The 19434-nt window shown below is 42.6% G+C and overlaps 1 protein-coding gene across 1 annotated transcript in view; it reads left to right on the top strand.

Annotated features, from left to right (window-relative positions):
* The first annotated feature begins 3065 nt into the window (after nt 1–3065).
* TGFBR2 (transforming growth factor beta receptor 2) overlaps nt 3066–19434 on the top strand; it is a 61775-nt gene continuing 45406 nt past the window's right edge. Inside the window, exon 1 of the mRNA XM_074150627.1 lies at nt 3066–3159. Within this exon, the coding sequence (XP_074006728.1) occupies nt 3066–3159 (94 nt within the window). The remainder of the gene's footprint in view (nt 3160–19434) is intronic.

Genomic DNA, 19434 nt, shown 5'->3' with positions numbered 1-19434 from the left:
GAGAATAATCCTGTAGGTTGCATGGGATTCTGACAGATACACGATACTGCAAGCTGAGAAATGAATGGAATACTAAAGAGGGATCATTCATACTCAGTAGTTTGTATGGACTGTTTTAAAAAGCTGTACCTAAACCCACAGCAAGGAGCGCTCTGCTTGTGTTCACTAGGATGCCCTGAGATACAAGAGGTACTAACTTGTTTGTGTTTTGGGTATCTCTTTTTAAGGCTCGGAAAGAAAACACAATATTCAGTGCTTCAGTGTTTTGCCTTTCTGGGTAGTGAACTGAAATTAGCTGACCCTTGCTTACCCTGTCAGGGTGGAGTTAATTATTTACAGCTTTAACCTGCGGCTCTTCCAAGTGGGCTCGCTCTTACCTCAGTCAGGTTGAGGTTAAATATTCACAGTTTCAATCTAGAAGTAAGTAATAAACTGCCATCTGCAAATAGGGAACTGGGAACTATGAACAAGGAAATGGAAAGAAATGACCAGCTTAGTCCTGTTTTATGTATTTTGGTTGTCCAGGAAATCCTGATTAAGCTGCATTTGGGCCCTAACAGGGAAGCTTATAGTACTCAAAAAAAGCAGGACGTGAGCTTTTGTTAATAAGCCTGTCTGGGACAAATCTGTGAAACAAATTGGGGTTTACTTCAACTTCCACATTGACTTTTGGTGACAAAGTTACTCCTCCATTGAGGATATCCAGGTAAGATATATTCTTTCCACCCAAAAACTTTCTAGTAGCACCTACTGCTCTCATGGGCTCTTTGAACAGCCAAAGTGCAGCTGTAGCATAATCCTTACTGCATAACATGTCTACAGAATAAAAACAATGCTTATATGGAAATATCAGACTTCTGAAATCAACTGGTAGTAGTCTCCTCATTTACTGGGTAATGGGCACCATATCCCCTCATGTGAGAGAGAGGGGCTGTGATGCCAGGCTGCAGTCAGGGCTGTGAGACTACTGGGGACCTGACTACAGCCCTCCCCAAGGCCTCCATCTCCTGCAAGCCCCTCTCCTCCTGCCAGGCCCCCGAAGAGAGAGACTGTTGAGAAAGTGCCCATGTAGGAGAAGAACCATGGCACTCATGCAAGGGAGAGAGATGCAAGTAAGGCAGAGGCCTTCTTGCCAAGTCGCGCCTGGATTGCGACAGGTTTGAATAGAAACATTAAATCTGCATTTGATGGCTTTTAGGCTTCTTTTCATATTGGAAGTTAGTCACCAAAAACTAACAGGAGAGTTCAGTAGGCACAGCCAACTTCCTAAGCAAACAGCAACTCTTTGGCACCTGCAGCTTGACAGCCACAAAGAGAGAGAACTGCGTACAGCATACGCTGATGGAGGCTGAGAAATGCTTTCGTTTAAGTGGATTACAGAAAACACAGCCAGCTCCTAGCACAGAGCTGGTGCACAGCAACTGATAAGAACACTCTAGCCTGTGCTCAAACGGGAGTCCAACATTCTTCTTACCTCTGGAAGGTGGAGACTGTTTGAGTGAATCTTGACTGTATTTAAAGGGGGGGAAGGAGGAAGGAGGGGGAAAGAGGAAAACGCTCTTGGAGAGGTTTGAGAATTTGCACCATAAACTGGAACTGCGCTGTGAAAATATGCATTTAGGGAGTTTTTAAAACTAAATTTACATAAAATCACATTTAGATTTTTTATGTCTGTTATAGGCCAATTAAATGCATTATGCAAACATTTCCAAATTCATAGAGAGTAGATCTGGGACATTCAGTGCATGACTACATATATTCCTCCTTAGGGCTTAGCCCTTTTTCTGAAGTTCCCAGATCTGTACCTCTAACTAGTGCTGTAACCGAGACAAAAGCGCATCACCAAAATGTGAACAGACACCCTCAAATTAGCCCCATGTGCATCCATTTACCTTGCAATCAATGCCCAGCCATTTAACTCTGAGAGGAAGGAAGACTCTGTGAACCAAAAATGAGGCAACTCAAGGCAACTGTTTGCTATGCAATGGCTGGATATATATGGGCAGAAAGCTCAGGCCTTATTCAGGTTGAGAATCTAATGGTTCTTACAGTCCGTCTGGGCCACACAAAGCTGGCATCACCAGTGTGGTCCTAATCTCTGAATCCTGTGTGTAATTTCTCCCTTCTGAAGAAGGCAGTATCTCTCATAAAAAAGCTAAACCTGTTTTGAAGGGGAATGGAGATGGACTTCACCTGTGTCATGCAGTGTTTGGGAGCAAGTGGTGTGAATCCAGCCCATTTGGGAGCAAATGCAAAAAAGGAGGTAGGTGACAAGTTGTCGCAGTCAGCCTCAACATCTGCAAGCTGAGTGCCCAGCTAGTCTGTGTGAACGTTTCCTGTTATTACCCTGCCTTCAACCTCCCCTGCCCCCTGCTTTAGTTCATCTGGGGGTTACGTCTGTCTTTCCGATACCAGTTTTGCACATGGGGGAAACGGACTGCAGCAGCATCGACGAGGTGAGGGATACGGATGCAAGGAGGGGCTCTGGGAAGCCCCCACTCCCCAGATGACAGGACTGGGCCCTTGTCAACTCGTGGGGAGAAGGACTGGTTCGAGTTGCCGGTTTCCCGTCGACCTTGAGCCCCCTCGCAAGCCACGCCGCCGCTCCTGGCCCCGGCGGCACAGGCGGGTGGCTGTGCCCGGTCCCCGCCTCGGGAGGGAGGCAGGCGCAGGGATCCGGGCTGCACGTCGGGGCTGGCCCCGGCGCTCTTGTGGTGGGAGAGCCAGACCTGAGAGGGGCTGGCCTCTGGCAGATGATTGACACCGAACTGGGTGAGGTTTCGTGTTTTTAAAAAAAAAAAAAAAAAAAGAAAGAAAGAAAAAGGACGAGCGCAGGGGAGGGGGGTGACTGTGGGAAGGGGGAGAAGGAACTACTGTAAGAGTAAGAAAGTCCTGCCCAGCTGTTTGCGAAGTTTAAGATTTCCTGTTTCCCCTGCAGCGCCGAAGTGAAGTTTTCAGTGAGTCACCCGCGGTCCCGAGCAGCGGAGCCGCGCCGCCCGCCCTGCCAGCCCCGCCGCCGCGGCCTCCCCCGCTGCCCGGCCGACCCCCGCCGATCCGGCTCCGCGATGACTCCCCGCCTGCCGAGGAGCCTGCGGCGGCTGCTTCTGCGCCTTTCCCTCTGGGTCCTCATGGGCAGCTCGGTCCCCGCTCTGCTTCGGGGTAAGTGCGCGCCGGCCCGCCGCTCCCGCTTGACAGTTGCCGGGGCAGGAGGCAGGCGTCCGCCGCGGGAGGGGGGACGCGGTTGTTAAGAAAGTTTTGAGGCTGGAAACAGTTCGGGAGGGGGTGAGCGTGTTTGTTTATTGTCCCGCTGGAAAGTAAGCGGGGAAGAAAGGGCTGGGAATCTGGGGGTTTCGCGGCAAACCTCCACCCCCACCCCCCGCCATCAAAAAAACTGAGGTCCTCCATCCGTGGAGGGAAGGGCGGGGGGGGGAGTGGGGGGGGAGATAGATTGGAATTGGCAGGAAACGCAGCAGGGTCTGGCCCGGCCGGAGGAGCCCGGAGAGGGCGGCTCGGGAGCTGACTGCTGTCCCCGGAGGGAGCGGCTGCCCGGCCCCGCATCTGCTGCTGCTGCGGCTCCCGCACCTGGTGCTGGGCCGCACCGTGTGCCCGGGGGGCGGTAGGCCCGGGGGGAACCGGCCGGCCGCGGCCCGGTCCTCCTGCCCCCTTTAGTGAGTGCCGGCGGGAGCAGGATCCAGCCCCCTGGTACGGCTTTTGGGATGCCCGCTGGGATGGGGAGCAGCTTGCCCTGCACGCCCCCGCGGGAGAGGGGCTGGAAGGTACCTCGGATGCTGCCCGGGCTGAGCCGGTGCGGGCCGGCCCTCTCGGGGCTGAGGGCCCGTGCGTGGCCACAGGGCTCGCTGCTGTGTGGATCAGCAGCTGCTTACCCAAAAGTTGGTTTACATGTGAGTTTCTGCCTCGAGCGGAATTAAGCCGTGATTGGGAGCAGCTGGACTGAGAGCAGCAGTCATTCCTGTAGCACTTAGTGCCCTTGTTGTTTGATTCGCTTTTAATGACGCTTTACATCCCGTATTCTGTTTTTACCAAGACATCCTTAGGTCGGTTTTTGAGGCTGTGGCTTGCAGTATTCTTCACAGGATAATCTGGAATGTACTAAGAGCTTAAAGTGCTGCTGCAAAAACAAGGTCCCTGCTCTGAGGAGCTTTTGGTCTCCGTCCTACCAGTACTAACCCATATATGTGAACTAACATCTGTAACTGCAAGGTTAGGCCCTAAGTCATGTTACAGTGCAACTGGGTAACCTAAAGAGAGAACATCAGATCGCAGCAAAACTACAACTGAAACAGTTTTGAAGAAGTAAGTTGATTTCTGAGATGTCGTGTGATATCACATGTCTAGTTTTAGTCTTCAGGTAAGATATGCAGACACTTGAAATTCTACAAACTCTGCTCTGTGGCCTCTGATTCTCCCTTGTGGTCCACTGATGGTCAATAATGATCCCAAAATTGTCCCTAAAACATAATATCATAAACTAAATAGCTCTTGTATAGCTACTGCCAATAGCTATGTACAGTGTGAATAACTTCATGCTTCATTAATAATCTTGTCAAAGTCAACAGGTTTTACATACCTGCAAAGTTATTCATGGAAGCTTAGGGCAAATGAAAAAAACAGCTTAAGACTAAGACACTATGGTGTCCCAGGGTGCAAAATAATACTATTTTAAATTTGAGGTGTGCATCTTCTTGTTGATTTTGATATATATTTTTATTATTTCTGATGAATATAAATCATACTCAACTAGTGATGGCTTTTATTTTGACCCCAGCTTCAAATTTTTTTGCAGATTCCCATCACAAAAAGCTTTAAATGAAAAAGCTCTATTTCTTTAAATCTTGTGTTATTTATTATTATGCTGTTTTTTTTTAAACTAAACCAGCATAGTCTCAAACTATAAGTAGATTTTAAAAACAGGCATAGCTTAAGAGTTTGTTGTTCTTTCCTGTCATAGGTCCAGTGAGGAAAAAATGTATAGATTGGTTACAATTCAGCATACTGATTTTCATACTGATCTTCATCTACACTCTATGACAACTAAAACTGAGTAGACCTGTTGTCAGATAATCTATCCTATAGCTCCAAAAGTTGTTTTCATAATTATCGTAGGGAGAGTTGATCAGAAAACAACAGTTCTGTGGGGGCGGAAAGTGTGGGGTTTGGATGTTGGTTGTTATGTGGCATCAAAATGAAAACTAGAGCTGCCAAATGTTTGGGGGAAAGCAAAATAGGAAAAAAAAAAAGCTACTTACTTTGTAATAATCAATAGCTCAGCAGTTCAGTGAGGATGAGACAGGAGAGATACCAGTCTCAGGAGAGCTCAGTTCCCAGGTATGCCTACTAACGAGCTGGCTTTTGTTGGTGAGGAGGTTAATAAAGCCCCAGCTAAAATTTCACTTTAACATTCTTCACAGCAAAATATTAGACAGGAATGTCACACTCCCATAAAGATTTTGGTCAAAATCACAAATTCACAACCAGGTCCAATAGGAACTATTTACTTTGAAAAAGATGCTCTCATGTCCTGTACTACACACAAGTAATTGACATTTTTGCCATAGAGCAAAGGGACAAGGTGTGATTTTTTTTTTTTTTTTTTAATGATTGTGAATGCTATATTGAGCATTTAATCAATAAATGGCAGTGCAAAACAGCTGTTGCCCACATAAGAAATCAACGCTGCTGTGTCCAAGTGAAAATGAATCTGTAATTTATCTTTGGGGTATCAACCAGAAATTTGTTCTCTGGAATAAGCTGTGTAATAATTGTTCATTTCTAAATATCAGGAGCTTAATTTCTCCATTCAGCCAAACTCTATTTTTATTATTGTCTTCTAATTTTTAAAAAGCCATATCGCAGTCAGTTAATTTTATAGCAACAAATTCATATTTAGAGCTTCAGATATTTGCAATAGGGAAGTATGAGAACAAACATCTTTGTAACATGGTGGAACACGTTTGTAACACGATTGAATCTAAAATGCATTCCTGCCCCCCATTAAAATTGGCAAATTTCCAGCTATTTCAGAAGGGAAGTATGAATAGAACAGAGACATTATTGCATTTTCTTCTATTTATGGGGTATCCTTGAATTCTAAGACTTATACCTGAGACTTTGAAAATCACTTTTATTTAATTGCTATTTTGAGCTCCCTGGCTTTAACACGCTTCTGTAATATTCAGGTGGTGAATTCCATATAGGAATGGTTTGCATTAAAAAATGATGAGCCAGATCTTAAGCTGCTGCAAATGAGCATAGTTACATTACCATCAGTAGAGTTACAGCATATAAGCTTCCTGAAACAGTTTTGAAAGTAATTTCAAAAAAGGAGTGATGGAATAATTCAGGTTTTTTCATATTCATAATATTTTTCATTTATTTTTTATAAACACTTACTATTATATGACCTACACTTAGCCAAAGAGCATTGCTTCAAAGTGAAATCCTCCTTTTTGGGATGAATTGTTACAGTTTCAAAGATGCAGTTGTGCCATAATCGTGGCTGATATAAGTTGTCATTGTGACAAGGTTAATTCTGAACTTAGGAGCAAAGATGGTGTCAGGCTCTTACCAGAAGGAAAATTCTCCATGGTTTGGTTTTTGGGTTTTTTGTGTGTTTATTTTTTTTTTTCAGGACTAGACTTTTAGAAAGGAGTTGCACTTTTGAGGGGAGAAAAAAAGAGTGTGGTATCACCATAGCAGCAGTTGTTGGAGTTTCCCATGCTTGTATTTCCTCTGCAGGATATTTTTAAGATGATATTTTTGCATTTGTGGTATAGGAACCTTTTTTTTTTCTAAGTAATGTCTGTCTGTGCTATATGTACTTTGCTCACATCCACATTCTATCACTGTCGCTCAAGAGCTGTGCCTCACCATATAGCAAGAATGAACAAAACCAGCTGGTTGGGCCCAATTGGATTTTGCATAACAGGGTGCACTTGTATCAGCCTGGTACAAAATACTATCACTAGTGCAATGACAGATTTTGATCTGGAAGTGATCTGTGCGGTCTCCATGCTCTCTGGCATGGCTACAGCTGAGTGTTTGCGGCGCAGTGAAAAGTCAGGGCTTCCAGCCACCTTTGTGGCTCCATGTTCCCGGGATCAGCAGGAAGGAGGTGAACCACTGCAGTCCTGGTCTGCTCACGGTCCCCGCAGCCCTTTTGGCATCTGGCGAGCAGAGGATGTCCTGAGGTGTTTTTGGAGACCAGTGGTGCAGTGTCTCCCTTGCCACATAGGAGCCCTTTGGCTCAGGGGAAATTACCAGGTAGGCACATCCCAGGGGCATCAGCTGGTTTGTACTTCCAGAGCATTGCAAACTCAAGTGAAATGGAGTAAGGTATCGGCCAGTTCTGTGCAGATGTTGGAGAGTACAAGGGATTTCCAACATGGAGTACTGGAGGGCCAGTCCTGTTATGAAAAAGACTAGAACTCAGTCAACTTTCTAAGAGATTTAGTGCTGAAATTTTGGGTTACTTAATAGGTCTTTAGCCTTAAATTTTCTTGGGTTTAGAGGGCTTCTTTATTTCTTTTTTCCTATAGGATAGTGGGAACTGTTTTTTAAACTCTTAGAATCCAGAATGAAGTAAAAGGTCACGATGAAATGCTTGTGCTTTTTTTATGAACTCTAATTCCAGAAGGTTAAAATAGACCAAAGTAAATCAAAAAGAATATGCCTTGTTTTCGACAGACTGGTTGCAAGTCCTTTTACAGTTTAACTTCACTGACAGGTGGAAGTGGCAAGAGTTATATTAAGAAACAGTGGAGAAGCTTCTTACTACAGGGGATAGATTGCTTTTACAGCAAGGATCGGGCGTACACACCAGGGAAGGGCATTGTAGTTAAGGTAAATGCTCCTGATCTGTATGCCACTCATTGCTTAGAGTTGGTACTAAATATTAGCAAGATTGGGTTCTCGGTGACCCAGCTAAGTCTTCAACAGTTATTTTTTGTTGTGTGTCTTCATTCTGGTATAAGACGGGGCAGCAGCACTGGCACTGGTTGAGTACAACCATTTATATCCAACAGCCTGAAAGAACACAGATCTAGTTAGTGTACAGATGTTTAGGATAAGATGCATACAGAGAGCAAACCACTTCAAACACCATCCAGTGATGAAAAACTCATCCACAGTAGTAGTTAGAACTAACAAATCTCACTAGGAGTTGCTTAATCCTATTTCTGCTGGTGACAGCATGCCATCATTTGTTTGTGTCCATTAAATTCTAGGGATTTAAGCAGAATTTAAATTGGAGAATGTATTAATGGTCTGCCCTGCAGTCTGTATGGATTCCTGCGTCAGGGACTGATGTCCATTTGTTTGCATTGCTGTGAAGTATAGCAACTTTCAGATTTTAAGAAACTACAAATTAGCAGTGGCAGGAGAAATACTAGTTTCTGATTTGTCTGTGTTTGTGCGTTATTTTTAATATGCCATTTCCTTGCTCTTTCTTTGGCTCTGAATGCCATTGTGTTTGTTACAACTGGAGCTACCTGTCCTTTTTTTCATATCGGTTTTAAAGCCTTTTCACCTCTGGGAAGATCATCTGGGGCAGGAGTAGTTTTCCTTTGCTCAAACAACTGGTATTTAGCAAGAACTTCCTGCTGGCATTCATCCCTGAGTTAATCTGGTTAGAATTAGAGCTGGTTGAGAGTTTTTGACACTGTTTTTCATGGGAAAATGCTGATTCGTCAAAACTGAAACAATTTGTGGAAATGTACCAGTTTCCATTAAACTTTCATCAGGAAACCTTTCCCCGCCCCCCCCCCCCCCCCCCCCCCCAGTCTGTGGTGTAATTTCTGATATAGAAAGATAGAGAAATTAATCAATAATTAAAATAATCACTGGCCGAGTATGGCAGAAAGGCAGAGTCACGTGCCTGGTCTGACTGATAGAATGCACATTTGAATCTGGAGCTCCCCCTATCCACTCTCCCCAGGATGTTGGAGGGCTGTCACTCTCATTGTGCATGCATGCACAGACACACCCACCACTTCAAATGATTTTGGCTTCACTCTGATTGTGAGTATGAAAAATGTTACAGAACTTTGTGGGGCAGGAAAAACGTTTTCCTGACAGTGTTTCTTAGGTTGACCTGTAGCCATGTGTTCCTTTTCTCCTTGTTGTGTGGGAATGACAGTGCTCGATGTCTGGTATCTCCTAGTCTTTGTTTCATATCATAATAACAAGCTGTATTCAGAAATTTCTGTCATGCAAAGGAACCACAATTTTTATTACTAACAGTCCTGATAGTCCAGTTCTCCACTCACCCGGAGTACTTTTGGCAAAAATTCGACTGAAATTAATAGATTTCAGAAGCAGATAGAGGAGTCTGCTTCCTCATACTTAAAGCATCCCTCAGTTTACAGCCCAGCAGGTACATCACTAGAATGACACCTAGGGTTAATATTGTGCCTTTGAAATGGTAATCTGCAACCAGAGGTATTAGAAAGCTGTCTTCAGTTTCCTACATACCTTCTGTTTGTACCCAAGGACTTGAGCCCACAGCCTCAAAAGAACTGTTGCCCTGTTCCGCAAGTAGACATCTGAGGTTTTAAGGTAAAAAGGAAAGACTCACCAAGCAGCCAAAGCCATAAACTGAGCCAGTGATTTGAAAGTTACAGCACATTCTTTCTGGCTGTATATAGTCTTTATAGTCACCAGTAATACAAGTTTTGAAAGATAGCCTCTGCCCTCTGTGCAGTTGATCAATTCCTCCAAACCATTGCATGGTATACTGGTGGACTTCATTTAATCCAGCATTTAAACTTGGTTAAAAAAAATGGCCTATGCGGAAGACTTTAGAAAATCTATCTAGTGTTCCCAAGGTCATGGTGACTCTGGTGACCCTCATGGTGAAGCTTAGAGACTTCCTTCTGTTAGAACAGCAAGTGAATTTGAACAGTACAAACTCAGAGAGCAGCGGGAAGGTTTCACAGTCTTACTCCTCGGAGCAACATTTTCCAAGTAAAGACCCAAGTGTGGTTCTTACGTGCCTGGGGCACTTTAATGGGCCTCTTTAAAAACTAGCATTGTGCAAGTGGAACACATGCAGGGCCAGATTGTCAGCTGGCATAAATCAGCTTTACTCTGTTGAAGGCAAGGAACCTGCCCTGATTTATACCAGCTGAGAATCTGGCCACGGAATAAATAATAGGCAATTGTATGTTATGAGGCTGTAATTCTCTCGAGGGGGCTTTTGTGATATCGGTCCTAGAGGAGCCAGAGTGATCCAGTTCTTTTTCTTGGAGCAAAAGAGTAATTTGACTGCAGTATTTTGAAGTCCTCAGAATATTAGGAAGGAGAGATTTCAGGCAGTTGAGGGAAAGATGCTTCCAAACTTCTTGTAATATAAGGATTTTTGCACAGGAAGAATCGTGGGAGGAGAATTTGGGAGGACTGGAGATGAATTGATTTGTGATAGGTGGTCCCAAACCCAGAGAAATGTATAAGAGGGATGATTTCTCATCAAGACTAGGCCTTTTCTTCAAAAGCATTTGTGTACGTTTCCCAAGCTGTATGAAAACTGAAGCTCCCTCATCACTGATAAGATTCTGATGCTGGTGTAATTAATAAGGAAGCAAAGTGGAGAATGGGAAATGAACACTTAGGGGCAAACTCCACCTCAGAACGTGGATGTGGCTCTTAATTTTGTTTAACGTTTCACCCAGAGGGCTACAAGTGAGCTGGTACTCATTTTATTGACTTAGAAAGAAGAGAGGGTTCAGTTAGGTTTTCCAAGAGTAAACCTGTAGTTCTCCTGCATCTAAATATTTTAGATGCGAGATGCAGGTGAGCCACCTCCCTCTGATATTAATCCTACTGTGGATTCTGCAGCCCAGAATGGCAGTAAGAGCATCATGCGTATACGTCACCTGCTGGCATGGTTAGGTGGTGCCTGGGGCTTTTGGATCATAATGTGGTAATTTTGTAGATTTCATCTCACTAACTAATATAAGCACATTTTTAATGTTGCTGTACAAGAGGTTGAACTTTGAAACAGACCACAGATGATTACTAATGGATTATCACTTCTGGTTATTTTCAGGGAAGGAAGCAGAAGCAGCTGTCCAGGATTCTTGTGTGTCTTGAGACGCTGATCTGGTCTGATCCTTGAGGTCTAATTAGTAGCTCAGATACTATTGACAACTCGCTATATAGAGCTGCAGAATGGCCGTGGGTTTGGTAGCATGGCTTAGGCAACAGCTTAAGAAAGGTCTTGGTGCTCAAAGGGTGCTGAAATTTCTTACCATTTTGACAGCTGCCCTGTTTTTAGCATTACCTGGCTGTCCTGACCAACTTCCAGATGCTTTGGGAGCTCTGTGGCTGGAGCAAATCTGAAGTCAGTTACATCAGGACTTGGAGTGCTCCAGGAGAGGGGTGTGTGTGATAACTTCTGTCAATTAAAGTGCATGCTTGGGGAAATATGGTAGATGTAACTACACTTTTTCCCTTTCCGTTTTTTTCTCCAACTGCCTAGTCTCTTAAAATATTCCTTCATTAGACAGTTAGTATCCACTGTGCAATTTCAGGCCACTGCTAATGGTCTGTAGCTACTTGTTATTTCACTTCAGCTCACTGTAAAGCTGCCACTGCCCATGGAGTAGCACTTCTCTGTTATCCTGAGCAAGGTTGTGGGTTTTTTTTGCTTTTTTTTTACCCTAAAATGGGCTGCAATGTAAAAATATACACAATTAAGCATGTATCTTTTTCATTATGTTATCAATAGTGATAAGATGGAAAGGCAATAAAATCACATGCAGGAGTTCAGCATCTGACCAGCACTGAGTTGCTTCCGAAGTTCACATGATAGTTGGTCGCTTCCTCCTCTCAAGATGCTCCCCCCTCAGCTCTGTAGCTATCTTAAGCTTTCCTGTAACATGACTGGGTAGTGACTCCAGGGTGTCCCATTCTTCTTGAGAAACTCTTTTAGAAAGAGTGCAGGAATAAAGAAGTAAATCTTTGTGTGTTTCAGTAATGGGAAGAATTTAATGAGGTTTTGAACAGCACAAATTTGCCAAACTGCGATCAGGAGCCCATGAAGTTTTCAAGAGAAAAGCTGTCATATGCAGGTGGTGGTTGATCCTTTATTTCCTTTGGATGGTTCTGCGCACAAGCATGCAGCAATTACCCTTCTTATTTGTCTCCTGCACACAAGGCGATCTGTGATTCTGCAGTGACTGTGCTGTGGCATTTGGCCAGCTGCCCTGCTGTGTACTTTCTACCTCCCCACAGTTCCCATTACCTATTTTCACGGTTGTATTACGTCCTTTTCCTACAGTGGTTAAAGCCTTTGCCCAGAAAGTGGGAGGCCCATGGTCACATCTCTCCTCAGCCTGAGAGTGTCTACACTCCATGTGATGGGCTCTGAGAGGAAGGAGCCTTGCTGGTGAAGACTATGCAGGGCTTTAGGGGCGGCACTCTGCAGAGAAAGGGTTGACGTGTGTGCGGGTGGTCCCCCGAAGCATGTCAGAGGAGAAGAAAGGCTGTTCCCTGATGGATTTATTCATTATTCCAGCCCCTGCAGGGTGACTGATATTCTCTCCAGGGAGTTCACAGCACAACAAAGAAAGACTTTACATACAGAATCTATTTTTTCCTGTTTAAAAAACTGAAAACAACCGTTTCTCATCCTCATGAAAAGATCAGAGAGGACCATGTAATAGTCATGACTTCGTAAGCCTCTTTATTGAAGCTTTCACAAAGTAACTAGGTCAGTGATATGTGCTTCTGAGCTATTGAATTTCCCCTCTTCCCCTCAGTCTGTTCTTCCATTTCCTCACCCAACTTTACCACAAGGGAATGCCTTAAGTCAAAAATCTGGGAAGCTGATCCTTTTATTGCATTTGTAGTATTCTCATCTGGTATGTGCAGTGCCATGCCATTAGGCTTGCAAAGCTGGCATAGCCTAAGTCTGCGTGTAAACAGCAGTACCACATTGTCTGGTTGTAACTAAAGCCATATCTGCTCAGTCTTTGCCTCTGGACAATAGAAATAGGAAGACATTCAGCAGGAAGAGATTGGTGAGCTATTATGAAAAAGAAACACTTTTTTGTTGTATTCGCTTTGTATTTTTTTTCTTCTTTTTTCTTTTCTTTTTTTTTTTTTTTTTTTTTTATTCTCCGTCAACTTCTTTCTCACATACTCTTTACTTCTCACATTTTATACTTTTGCCTTGAAGTTTCTACCTGGCGAGGGGCTTTGGTGTTCCCACTCTTCCCTGAGGCCACGCTGGTACCATGAATATTAGCACAAAAGAAGCAGCCTAGAGCTTCCCATATGTACATGTCCCCTACCTTTAATGTATATAAAGGAAGATAAAAACGTGATTCCAAATAAATCACCAAAATTCGGGAACATGGAATTCAGGATTAGGACTCAGGCATATCCTGTGTAGATTTTGAGTTGTTTAAAAGATAGGCACTTGACTGTGAAGGGAAGATTTCAAAGTATCTGTGTTAGGTGTGAAAGCTCCTCCTATACATGTTGGAGGGGGTTAGAGGCTCATTCTTTTACAAGAGAGGAGGAGGCAAGACTTGTTGGTGACTTACAACTGAGAACAGCTTCTGCATCTCGACCCATGGTTAAAGCAGTGAGCTAGGAAGTGAGAAGCCTGGGCTTAGCCTCTGGAGACCCAAAGTCAGATATCCAGCTTCCCACGATTTCATCCATTGTATTTTTGATGCCACCATTAAACTTCAGTACAGTTATTTGTGCTAGAATTTCCACAGTTTCAACTAGTTCTGCTTAACATGTGGCAAAAAAAATAATGCATTCATGTGTGAATTACAGTTTCTATGGACAATTATAGAGCTTGTGGGAAATGAACAGATTGTTTCAACGCTGGTCTGTTTTGATTGGGAAATTGAGGTTCAAAGAGAGCCATACCACTGTTACTTCTCAACAGAAATTCTGGATTAAAGCCCTCGGAGCATGTAGAAATTCTCATCAGCCTCAAAGACCCTGCCAAGTGCAATAAGATACAATTGGCACTTTTTTCTTTCCTATTTTTCTCCGCTTAAGAGGCTGTGTGCCAGGAGCTGCCAGGGAATGGTGAGGCACAAGGAAGCTTTGGTAGCTTGGTTCAGTTTGGCCATTTAAGGCCTAACTTTTCCCTTAGTCAGCCAACTTGTGCTTCGCCTGACTTCACTTTTTTATTCTGGTGACTTGTAGTATGAGTGTCAGGCACGTACCTACTGGTGGTTTGAAGTCAGAAACATATCGGTCTTCTCCTGGGTGAAGGTGGGTAGCGAATACTAGAAGCAAACCACTAATTATTTGAAGTATCTTACCCTTGAAAGTTAATGACAAGGCATGTTTACCACTATCTTAACCACATACCTAGAAATAGAAAACACCGACACCTGCCTTTCCAAGTTGTTGCTTAGCATGAGTACTTAGACTACCCGTACAATCATCACTCTTCCCTTTAAAAGGTGGATTTTAAGTTTCCATTTTTCGCTTTTGAAACGGAGGTGTTGATAGCTTTGACCAAAGCAGTAATTTCCACTCAATTGTCCTTAGGCCTGCAGTGGGTTAGGAAGCAGGTAGTATTGTTTGTTTAGGAAACCAAACTGCCTTTTTAGCATTTTCAGATAAGAGTTTAATGTTAATTATTGCCCGCCTTTTGAGAATGACAGACTGTTGCAGTTTTGAATTTAGGAAGAACAAAAGAATTAGGAACAGTATCTACAGCTGTTATTCCCTGGCATATCACTGGCTTCAGATTTGGCCAGATATGCAGGCGGTTTGCCATGCCTTAAGATACCACACATCACATAAACACCAGTTACTGGGAGCGTTTGCCTCAAGGCAAATGTAAGGTACTGCAACCTGGCAGAGCAGATTTAGCAAGAACACTAAGCTGTGGGTACGGGAGCTCGTGTGGAAATTCACCACAGTTAGTTGATGGAGAATAAGGTGCTAAGCTGTGCTAACTTGGTATTTTAGACTTGGCGGAGGATAAGATTATGAAAGGTGAACAAGGATCTATTCCAACAAATGAAAGCTGTAGGCGAACTAAATGACTCGTGAAACAAGGTGTGCATTTTTAACAAACTGGGTAATTTCATTATTAGAGCCCTGCCGAGGGATGGGGTAGACTTTCTGATGCAAATCTCTAAATCAAGACAGGGTTTTGCTTGTTAGGCATATACCCAGAGAGGTTAGGGCTTTGCTAAACTATCTGAGTGGAATGTTTTCACTTGCAGAAGGCCAGACTGGGAATATCATCCCAGGTCTTCCTGAGATAGAGGTCCTGTAACCTATGAACTTGTGATGCAGCAGGTATGACCAAGCTGGTATGACTCATGTCCCTCTCAGAATTAGGACTAGCATCTCCAGAAGTAACAAACAGTTAAGCTACTCTGCTATCTAACACTGTGCAAGGATATTTCAAATATGCTTGAGTTATAAAATTTTGCATCCAAGGAATTAAAAAAATGTCTCTATTCCGACGGAGCACTTTCTTCTGGTATAACCTAAGCTATTACTACGTTTGGAAAGCTCGGAATTGTTGTGTTTTGTGAGAATGCTTTTTAAAACACTGTGTTCTACATGAGTGCAATATTTGTGAAAAATGCCAAAGTGACAGCTTTAGAGAATGAGCTGCCCATGTCAGTGAACAGTTACACCAGAAACCATAACAAAGCACGCAACTGGCTCCTGAAGTTTAAAGGGATGCTGAGTGATTCAACTGCTATGGCCATGTTATGCACAGCCTCCTCAATGACAGTTGTTGAAATAGTATTTTCATGACATAATTATTAATCCACTTGGCATTTGATTAAAATGATCAAGGCATTTCATAGAAGCCCTTAGACATCCTGCAGACTGTTACTGATTTCTGCAGTTGAGTAAGTGTCCTCCAGATAAGGATGATGATGTGCTATGACCAATATCCAGAAACATTCAGTGACACTAAACTGTTAAACGTCAGCTAGTATAATTTGACATAGCAGCACTCAGAAATCACAGATTAGCATCTGCTGAAGATCTTATCCTATTATGTTTACTGTCACATGTATTAAATTTCTTCTGTCCTATGGTAGCAGGATGAGGAATGTTATGACGTTGCCAGAAATAAACTGCACCATTTAGAAGTTTATGAAGTGTCATCATATTTTGCTTTTCATAGTTTGTAGTTGTTAGAAAAAAATGTTGACGTAATTGGCTGAAATTTGAGATATTCAGATGAAAATTAAGAGGCAAGGGAAGGTTTGCTTGTGAGCTGCTGCTTGATACGCATGGTCTTGTGTTTCTGTGTTATCTATTACCACATTTCTTCCCGAAACAATTCCTTCAATAGAAGTCATTGTTTTGTAGACACTTAAACTAGTTTCTTCTTTGCAATGTTTTTTCTAAACAAGCTTGTAAGTCTATATGCTGTCTTGGAGTGCTAGTGAAAAATTATGGTCTTGAGAATGACTTAAGTTATAGCTTGAGGACTGAAATAGTGGGTTTACAGAAATAACAACCATATCTAGAGCAACTGGGAGAGGAAAACCCTAGAAATCCAAGTCTATGTGTACATTTCACATTTACAATTTTATTCTGCCTCATCATAAACAAAGTGTAAGAGCCTGCAGTCTTTCACACATCTTAAGGCAGTTAGACTAAACATTTTAGACTGGCAAGTTCCTTCCCACTAAGCTGCGCCTAGTGTGGGAATGTCCTCACCTTACGCTGTAATGCCAACCCTGCTGGGGGCTGGCTGCTGCAAGCAGTGAGTAATGTATTGTTGTATGGAGTGAGAAATGTTATACTCCTACGTGCAGATATTTTAATGTCCAGGGCTGATTTTTTTAATGTGAGGGCTTACCTGCTGGACCATGCACACATGCAGAAGAGACTGTCCTTAAATTACTCAATTTTATACTATAGTGAATGAATCCTTCACATGTGATTTAGAAATAATGGCAAAGATAAGGACCTTTCAGTGAACTTTCAAGGGATGTATTTAGGAGTGAAACACCTATTTATTTCAGAATGGGCAGGTTTCACCCATGGCTTTTATTTTCCTTAAAGCCCAGTAAAATTTCAGCCTCAAATAAAAATGAAGGAGCTGATTACTGTTTTCCTTATTTCAGCAAGATGGTATTGCCAGTTAGTGATTCATAGTCTCAAAGGTAACTGGAGGGAGTCATTTGCAAATGCATTAAAAGGAACAGCTAATACCTGGGGGATATGTTCACAAATTTACCTTTGGCAGATGAAGGAGATGTTGCTTTGTTGGTAGAGATACTTCTTTACCAAGAAATCTGGTAACTCTCTTAACAGCATGCCACAGCAGTAGGATTTCTGCAACAGAAATCAGCAAAAGAAAGTTTTCCTAAGGTTGAATATCATTAGAAGTGTGTATTTTTATGCATGTGCCCTTTTCTCAATACTCAGTATATAATTCCCATTAGCGGTTGTGGAAGTTAGATGCATCTATCAAGAGAACATATCCCCAGGGTATTAAATTCTGTTATTCTGCTTCTTTGCATGTAACTTGACAGAGACAAATATAACCATCCAAGCTACTGAATTTGAGAAGGATGTGTATTTTTCCCCCAAATCCATTCAAAGCGATTCTGCTCCCGAGGGATTACATTTGAGTCCAACTTTCCTCTGATTTACTATTTTAGCGGAGCTGATGGATTATGAAAGAGAGTAATTTCTTTTTCATACTGTTTTCCTGAATCTGTCATTCTAAACATGCTGTGTGGGACAGAATGGTTCATAAACATTATTTTCCTGGAGGAAAATGGCTTCTCAGAGTAAAAAGAAGCTCTGAACAGAGCTTCCGCATAAACATGTTTGCCCATCAGTGACTGACAGAGGAGCCTCTGTGTGTGTTAAAGATGTGGACTTGTTAAATGAGACTTCTTATTTGGAAACAGTTTTTCAAATAGACTAGGAAGGATGGGTTATACTCAGGTCTCGAGAAAGAAATTGCTTAGAATTCTGTTTTACCAGAATTATAGATTTTTATTGCAAACTCGTACCATAGTAGGAGCATCCTTTGGTCAGGGAATGTGCCTTAACATAAATTCCAGATCTCTCAAATACTCCTCAAGGTCAGAGGTTTTCAGAAAGCTAAGCAAAATGAGGTCTTTTATGCTCCTTACATTAGTATGTTGTCTTTTTATATTAAGCTTAAATCAAAATCCCCAAGTCTTAAATTGTTACTACAAATTTTGCACCCTAAACATATCCTTGTTTTTGTTTCATTTCCTTGTTTGTTTGTTTATGGCAGGGAGGGAGGGATAGTGGCAGTGAATGCACTTTAAAAAATCCCACTATACCCTCCTTTTATCTGGAAAAACAAATATTTATAAATCCCTCTGAATCATGTAACTGTGTAACTATTTCAAGTTTGAAAGCACAGTTGTCTGGTTAATCCATTTAAATGCTTATTTTGAATGGGCAGCTGTGAGTCTTTGTGTGCACACAGCTTCTCCCCATACTTACTGGTGTGTTATAAAATACCATGGAAATTCTGGTTTGGTTCAGTAGCAACCAGTGTATACACATATGGTTTTCTATTGTACGAGATAGAGACTCTCCCCATGCAGAGCACATCCTTGCTTAAGGTGGACTTAAGAGCTGTGGCCAAAGCCAGTTTGCCCGATCACTTCCAGTCCTGGCTGTATAGGTTACTGAGATCATGCCTAAAGAATGTGTGGGTCCTGGTCAGAGACACAAAGCACCCCCTAACTCATGAGTTGAACATGCTCCAGCAGTTGACACAAAAGGTACGCTTGTGAAGGGCCAGTACAGAGGCGCAATATGGAGTTGTGTATGGAAAAAGATCGAGGAACTTTGGTTTGAATTCCTCTACCTAGGTAAAAATAAAACACTGAACAGCAGGACTGCAATTTATGTACTCCAAACCATGCCATTGTACCTAAAATCTTTCTATGTTTTACTTCTGCTATTTGTGCCCCTTGTACTTCGTAATTATGAAGTATTTCCTACTTGTGAATGTGACACTTAAACCAATATTTGAACTGATGCAGCCCATTCCAATTACTGTGTTACATTTTAAGACTGCTTTTGATTTTTTTTTTTTTTTTAAAATCTCAAATCCATTATTTAGGTTTGGCTTCATTTGAGTAAAGTTTTGTTCCTTGGTCCACAGGATCTTGCTTCCAGTTTACAGAAAAGGAAGTGTAGTCAGAATCAGGCCCTTTGAAATCTGAGATGGGAATTACAGTTCAGCGAAAGTTTCAGAGCAAAAGGTGAAACCCAGGCGATACTTTCTTCTGGGTTTACGGAGCATTTTCCCAGACTTGGGGTAGTTTCAGGTAAATGTTCATCAGACTTTTTCCCGAAAACAAAGCAGAATTGGGGTGACTGGCTGAGTGTTTATCAATGTTTTATCTTTGTGTTCATATTTCAGATCTGCAGCAAAATCATGTTTCACTTCAGATAGAG

The sequence above is a fragment of the Numenius arquata genome, chromosome 7 (assembly GCF_964106895.1).
Source record: "Numenius arquata chromosome 7, bNumArq3.hap1.1, whole genome shotgun sequence".
Taxonomy (NCBI): domain Eukaryota; kingdom Metazoa; phylum Chordata; class Aves; order Charadriiformes; family Scolopacidae; genus Numenius; species Numenius arquata.
Note: the sequence above shows the minus strand (reverse complement) of the source record. Positions and strands in the feature narration are given on the sequence as shown.